Here is a 6,892-nt window from a genome sequence, read left to right on the forward strand (position 1 = left end):
TTGGCTCTGAAAATAAATTATTATTGTATCATGGTGTGGAGGGAGGTGTGAAGCAGCCAGAAAGTCTGCAGCAAGCTAAATAGCAATGGGGAAAGGGAGCAGGCATTTGTATAAGTGTGGAGATGAATTTAGTGCTTGGATAATTGGAATTCTACTTTTGTAGCAACTTCTTGAGCTTATGAATCAGCCTGTTTATCTGCCCATAGATGAGATGTGTTTCCACAGTACTGACTTAAGCCTCTGCTGGTACCACTACTATTTGGTATTTATTTCTGTGCAAAGACATTAATTTGCATTTTCTGCATTACCCTGTGCATTGAGTGAGTCATGTCAGCAGATTGCCAAAGGTGTGTGATTCCATGCACAAGTCAGCAGCTGTCCAGGTGCAAGTTGTGTGGATATTAAATGGATATAATATTTTGACACCTGAACCACCCAATTCAGACTTCAAAACTGAAATACTACTTAACTGCTACCTTGTAGTAGTTTAATCTGTAAACATAATGTTTAAGATAAGCAATATTGTAGCTGTTCTCAGGGTTTTTAGTGTTCTGCTTTCTGGCTGCTTTGTTTCATTACTTCCTCCCATAATCTTATGCTAGCCCATGTGGTACTTTTTGGGTGGACTGAACACTGTCACTTGTGGTTCACAATGGAGAATCAGCATCCATAAGAATTATTGCAACTGCTCAGTGGAGAGCATTCTTACTAACCCCACCTTGCTGTGCTGCTCTTGGACAGGAGAAATTAAGAATGTATGGTTTCTGTTAGAGGTGGTTACTGTCTGTATATGTTGTGCTGAAAACACAATCTGTTCTATGAACCCAAGAAGCAGAAAATAGTGCTGCAATTGAAGCATAGCTGGGGAAGACAGGTGGAGGCACAGACCTGCTCTGAAGGCAAAATACCTGTTCTAATAAAATGGTTTCTATTGGTTTACTTCATCTCTGCTAAAGACCTGCCAAAGATGTTTTTTCAGAAGTGTTTTCAGAACAGTGTTGATAACACAGGGATGTTTTGGTTACTGCTGAGCAGTGCTTACACAAGAGTCAGGGCCTCTTCTGCCTCTCGCCCCACCCCACCAGCAAGGAGGCTGGGGGGGCACAAGAAGTTGGGAAGGGACACAGCTGGGACAGCTGACCCCAACTGATGAAAGTGATATTCCAGACCATACAACGTCATGCTCAGCATATCAAGCTGGGGGAGGAAGAAGGAAGGGGGGCATGTCAGGAGTGATGGTGTTTGTCTTCCCAAGCCACTGTTAGGTGGGATGGAGCCCTGCTTTCCTGGAGATGGCTGAACACCTGCCTGCCTATGGGAAGTGGTGAATGAATTCCTTGTTCTGCTTTGCTTATGTGCATGGCTTTTGCTTTCCCTATTAAACTGTCTTTATCTCAACCCACAAGTTTTCTCACTTTTACTCTTCCAAATCTCTCCCCCATCCGACCACGGTGGAGCGAGTGAATGGCTGTGTGGGTCTTAGTTGCCAGCTGAGGTTAAACCATGACAGTTGTTGTTACAATTAAAACTTTTAACTTTCAGTCCAACGCTTTAAAAATAAAACTGAAAGTGATGTGTTTTGCTTCATATTAAGTAACTTTTGAGACTTAAATTATAAATACAGCTGTGGGGAGGGACCCTTTTAGGTCTTTCACAGTTGCTGTCCTATGACAGCATAAGATAAATGGACTTGCCTAAAACATTACCCTTTGTCAAAGTTGGTTGTTGGTTATCTTTTAAGACTTTGCAGAGATTTGCTCTACTCCCATGTGCTTGGTGTGACATGAGCAATAAATACAAGCGAATACTGAATATTCTTATAACTTATAGGCCATATTGGTGTTTCATTTTGGGCTTTAATATTGTAACCCTCTACAGGGGTGAAGGCAGGGGAGAGAAGAGCTAGTGACTGGTGGGAAGGAGAAGCAGAGTTAACTTCAATATTGCAGGAGCCCAGTTTGGCCCAGACAGTTGAGGCACATTAAGTGACATTATCTCCTGAGTTGTGTGGGACTCATATAGCTGAAGACTTGTCTCTTTAGCCCATCTGAGACTTGATTCTGTGTGCAGAGTACTGTTGTCCCCAGCATAGCTTGGAAATCAGTGTGAGTGGAGGACCATGTCTTTGGCCCTCTGAGAGCAAAGGAAGGTACACCAGAAGCTAGGATGGCTGTTTGTTGTACTGTAAAGCATTGGCCTAATGGGAATGGGAAGAGTCACAGGGGAGCAGTTTCAGCAGGCTGAGGACTCTGGCTCTTACCCCTGTGTTAGATGCAAAGGCTCTGGACTGTTGCGCGCAGAGGTGTTCCCTCTCTCTCCTGTCTCTCCACACCAGTTGTTACAATTGGGCATATATGAACTGCATTTTACTGCTAGCAGCATGCTGGCCACCACAGCTGTCTGAGACAACATCTATGTTGAAAACCAGAAGAACTGCATAACTGGTTAAATATGAAGCAGATGCTAAGATTCATGTTGTGTGAAGTCCAGAATAGCTACAGGCTTCACAAACACTGGCTGGGAATTGAGGGAGGGGCGTCTCAATTGTAATCAAAGTCTGTGTTGCAAGCCCACTGCTGAATTGTTGATGTGGATAGAAAGCCCACAAAACTTCGCATTATTTAAAATGCTCTCTTTACCCTGACATGACACTGCTCTTTTTCCCCACCCAGGTGGATCGCTATACACTGAGGAATGGCCGTCATATTATACTGCTAGCAGAGGGCCGACTGGTCAACTTGGGCTGTGCCATGGGTCACCCTAGCTTTGTTATGAGCAACTCCTTCACCAACCAGGTGCTGGCACAGATTGAGCTGTGGACCAATAGTGACAAATACTCTGTCGGAGTCCATTTCCTGCCAAAGAAGGTGAGTTAGAATAGCAGAAAGATGCAAGCCTGTAAGGAAGCAACTTCAGATGAGATCACGTAGATTTGTTTTGTTTGTCCTTGAGGTCATTTTCCTACTGAATGTTGTTGCAATGAGCTTCTGTCCCTCAGTGAATGCTTGGCTTTGGTCACGCTGAGTCTGAAGTGGGCTATCTTTTGTGGCTAACCTGTTGTGCAGAACTGGGACTTGTCTGTCCTGTGATAAGAATGTCCAGTCATGTTTTGGCTTGACCTGGGGCTCTTCCCTAAGGTGTTGGGAAGGCCTGTGCTGCCTCAGGGTAGTCAGGAAGCTTCTCCCAACCAACCTGTTCTTTCTGCTGAATGTCAGCATTCACAGCAAGCTTTCACATGCCTATCCAGCAGCAAAGTCTAGTGGGGCAGAGTTGAAGCTGGAGTGAAACTAGGTATCGCTTTTACTGTGGCCGATAAAGTGTGAGTCCCATTTGTACCTGAGCAGAGCTTATCACAATCTGGTCCTAATACCTTCACAAAATATTAATGACAGATTCTCTCGTGTTTCACTTTAAACTTCTCTGCATTCTTTGTTCTTGGAAAAATCTGCATCATGTCACAACTCGCAAATTCCTTTTAGAAAACTAACCTGGTTTTAATTTTCCAAAACAAGCCTGAGAATTTGAGATGGTCATTGAAAAAGATGCTGGAGTTAGATCACACTGCCTTTGGAATGCAACCAGGTGTGAGACTAAATGTGAAAATACTTTTCATTTGGGAAGTAGAATGTGTATCTTTGGGCTTACTTATGAAGTTTTTACTGAAGGACTTTAAGCTTCCAAAACCATCTGTTCATGATCAAGCAAAGCATACCAGAAATACAATGTAGGAGTTAATCAGGAAGCTGACACATGATCAGCTTCAAAGGAAAAGTTTTGTTGACAATTCTCTCAAAAATTATAGTCCAATGTTGCTAGTAAAATGTGGTTTCATCCTCTTCCTGAATAATGATTTTTAGTAAGCATACTTGAACTGGAAATGAGAAGTAATGCCCAGATCAGTTACTTAGATGGAGTTGCATGTTAGTGGAGCATTCTTCAGGTTCATATACTGTGACAAAATGCTTTTTTTACCCTCTGCACTCCATAGAGTATTTCGAAGAATAAAGCAGTTGCCTTGTCAGAACCAACAAAAGATGGGCAGAAGAGCTTTCTTCGATAATTTTCTGGCTACTGTCTTTCCTTGTTCTGTGTAGTAGTTTTGAGGTTCAAATGTAAAATTTAACAGTTATGAAGCACCTTACGTTGCACTTTCTTTGACTGCAAGAATATTGCTTTGATGATAACCTGTTACGAACATGCACACGCTTCTGCAGTGTGCGTTCCTGGAAATCCAGGCAAACTGTTATGTCCATGTTCTTGGCACCAAATCTGTCCATCCTTGTGGTCAGCTATCTGATTTTAAGGTAAGAATGTCAGCTTACCTTCATCTAAATTTGTGTACCTTTTTATCTAAATCTTGAAGTCCCCAAGCTGAAGCAGCTGTGAAACAACTTATCTCTGCTGCAGTTTGAGAACCTAATCTGGGAAATGTCAGGGACTTGGCTCCTTTTCAAGTGGGTGTAATCAGTCTTAAACTTGCTAGAAATGTACCTATCAGATCTTTGCATGTCAGTCTAGTCAATCAGATACTCATTCAATTTTTAACCCTCCTTTTTTTTTTCCTGGCAGGATCTACTAAGCTTAAATACTTGTTTCCCTTCTGAACACAGTCCTTCCAGTTAGCTTTTTCTTTCTTTTGTGATTATCCTGACTTATATAGTGTTTGGTAGCTTTCATAGTTCACTTCCACAGTCTTCAACCACTTCATCCTATGTTTTTAATTTTGTCTTGTACATCTCTGGCTGTGTTGGTTCTCAAGAGATGTTGGCAGTTCCATATTACTTACTATGAGCAGGTTGAACTGCAGGGAATTATAGTCTGTACAGATGTAGCTTTTTACCTAGTTCATTATAATGGGGTTACTTCAGAGTAGTTGCTTGTTACCATGCTCCTTTGGGAAATCTAGGACTAGTTATTGAATCATTCTGGTTCAGTGCTGGTTCACACAAGCTGAAGATCTCGTCCTTGATTGTTTTGTTGATTTATTGCCCTTCAAATATATTGTTGCAACCTTTCACATCTATTTAACTAGTATGGGGGAAATATTGGCAGTCTTTCCCATGCTGCTGGGATTTAGACTTCCCTTAAATCTGTTTCCTTAGCAATGCTTACTTGTATTTTGCAGGAATTACAAATGGTGGTCAAACTTGTCCTGTTGTAACTCAGCAGCACCTGATCCCTTCTTAGTGCTGTTCTTTCTATCTTTGAATATCTTTTATGGCTGTACATTCCCCTCTGACATAGCAGCTAGTTTGCCATTTCATTATTTTTCTCACTCTTCTGTACCTATCTCCTGTAGCACTTAGCTGTCTTGTAATTTTACACATTTTTCAGTCTCTCAAGTTTGCATGTCTGCCTGACGCCTCTGGGATAAAGGAAATATATCAACATTTCTGACCCTATGTCCCACAGCCCACCTTGGCTTTATTCTTCATGAAGATAATGCCAATAGATACTAGTATTCTTGCTGAACTAGTGATTCTGGAATGAATTTCTTAACACATGTACCCCTGAGATGGGATATCTGGAAAGGAGATGCTTTTTTTCTTTTTTTTTCTGGTATTAGAACTTACCTAACAATGTAAGATGATAGTCTAGTATGTCCAGGTGTCTTTGTAGTGGAAACATGACTGGGGCTTTACCATTCTACCCAACTGGATATTCTTATCCCTGAATAGTTTGATCTCTGTTCTTTACTTGTTGGATGGGTGTGAATGTGTAAGTGAGATTGAAATGGGCTTGATTATATGAAGTTGTTGTGTCTCACTTAAGCTTAACTTGACTCCCTCAAAAGCATGGGGCTTTTCCATCTGAATGCAGTTCTGTGCTCAAAGCAGATGTCTGCGCTCAAGCAGGTGAGGTATGTTGGCAGGGAAAGAGCTGTCTGACTGTTCATCTGTGTCAGTCTAAGTCCTTCTTGGGGCTGCTATTGATTTTCACATATTCATTTCTCACTATTGACCATGACTTCCTGAACCAATAGCACTCTGTTCTGCTAATATTCTTGTCTCAATGTTTTGTTTTTCAGCTGGATGAAGCTGTGGCTGCTGCTCATCTGGATAAACTGTGTGTGAAGCTGACAAAGCTGAGCGACAAGCAGGCCAAATACCTAGGCTTATCAAGAGATGGGCCATTCAAGCCAGACCACTACAGATACTGAGCAGGTGGCACTACCCAAAGACCAAAGTGCAGGGATACAACCTTCCAAAGCTCTTGTGTGTGCTGGGCTTCTGAGAACAAGCCCTTCGCCATATTCTTCTCAGTGCTGCAGAACCCCTCCCCTTACCAAGGGAACTACAGGGCCTTATTTGTTAGTGAAAGAGGATCATTCTGACTCTTGGAATTAGAATTGGTTATGTAGCTAATGTCATGGTGAAAAGGATCATATGCACCTTTTATGGGCTCCTAATGTTCCCAGTAAGGGGAGCAGGACAGAAGATTGCCAAATGAAAATGCATAGTCTTGTCAAACATGTGGCTGACAGCCTTTTTGAACAGACTGACCAATAAGATGGAGAACGGTTTCTACAGGGAGATGCTTTTTGCCATGCCCTGCTCTAATCTAGATTATTAATTTAGATTAATTAGATTAATCTAATCCAATTGGGAGGCTGGCAGTGTCAGGCTTCTCTCCACAAAGGTGCCCTAGCTGAAGTGCATGTTGTGAAACTGGAGGAAGTAGGGAGGAGTGCAGGTTGCTTGGTCTCCTTCCTATAAAATTAACCTCCTACTCGCAGATTAGAGCTGGAGGTTTTTTCTGGGTTAATTTACTCCATCAGTTTTGGTCACAACAAAGACCCTTCTATGCCTCTTTCATACCAACTTGAGGAGGGGTGAGGCAAGAATGACTTTTTGTAGCAGCCTTCCTAGTGTGTTTGTAAACAGCTGAGAAA

The 6,892-nt window shown here is 42.1% G+C and overlaps 1 protein-coding gene across 1 annotated transcript in view; it reads left to right on the plus strand.

The window, feature by feature from the left end:
- AHCY (adenosylhomocysteinase) overlaps positions 1 to 6,563 on the plus strand; it is a 28,607-nt gene extending 22,044 nt beyond the window's left edge. The window contains exons 9-10 of the mRNA XM_010584046.1: positions 2,673 to 2,867; positions 6,029 to 6,563. Coding sequence (XP_010582348.1) covers positions 2,673 to 2,867; positions 6,029 to 6,160 — 327 coding nt within the window. The 3' untranslated portion in view covers positions 6,161 to 6,563. The remainder of the gene's footprint in view (positions 1 to 2,672; positions 2,868 to 6,028) is intronic.
- Positions 6,564 to 6,892: the final 329 nt, after the last annotated feature.

Source organism: Haliaeetus leucocephalus, unplaced genomic scaffold, assembly GCF_000737465.1.
Source record: "Haliaeetus leucocephalus isolate CR32 unplaced genomic scaffold, Haliaeetus_leucocephalus-4.0 Scaffold933, whole genome shotgun sequence".
Classification (NCBI taxonomy): Eukaryota; Metazoa; Chordata; class Aves; order Accipitriformes; family Accipitridae; genus Haliaeetus; species Haliaeetus leucocephalus.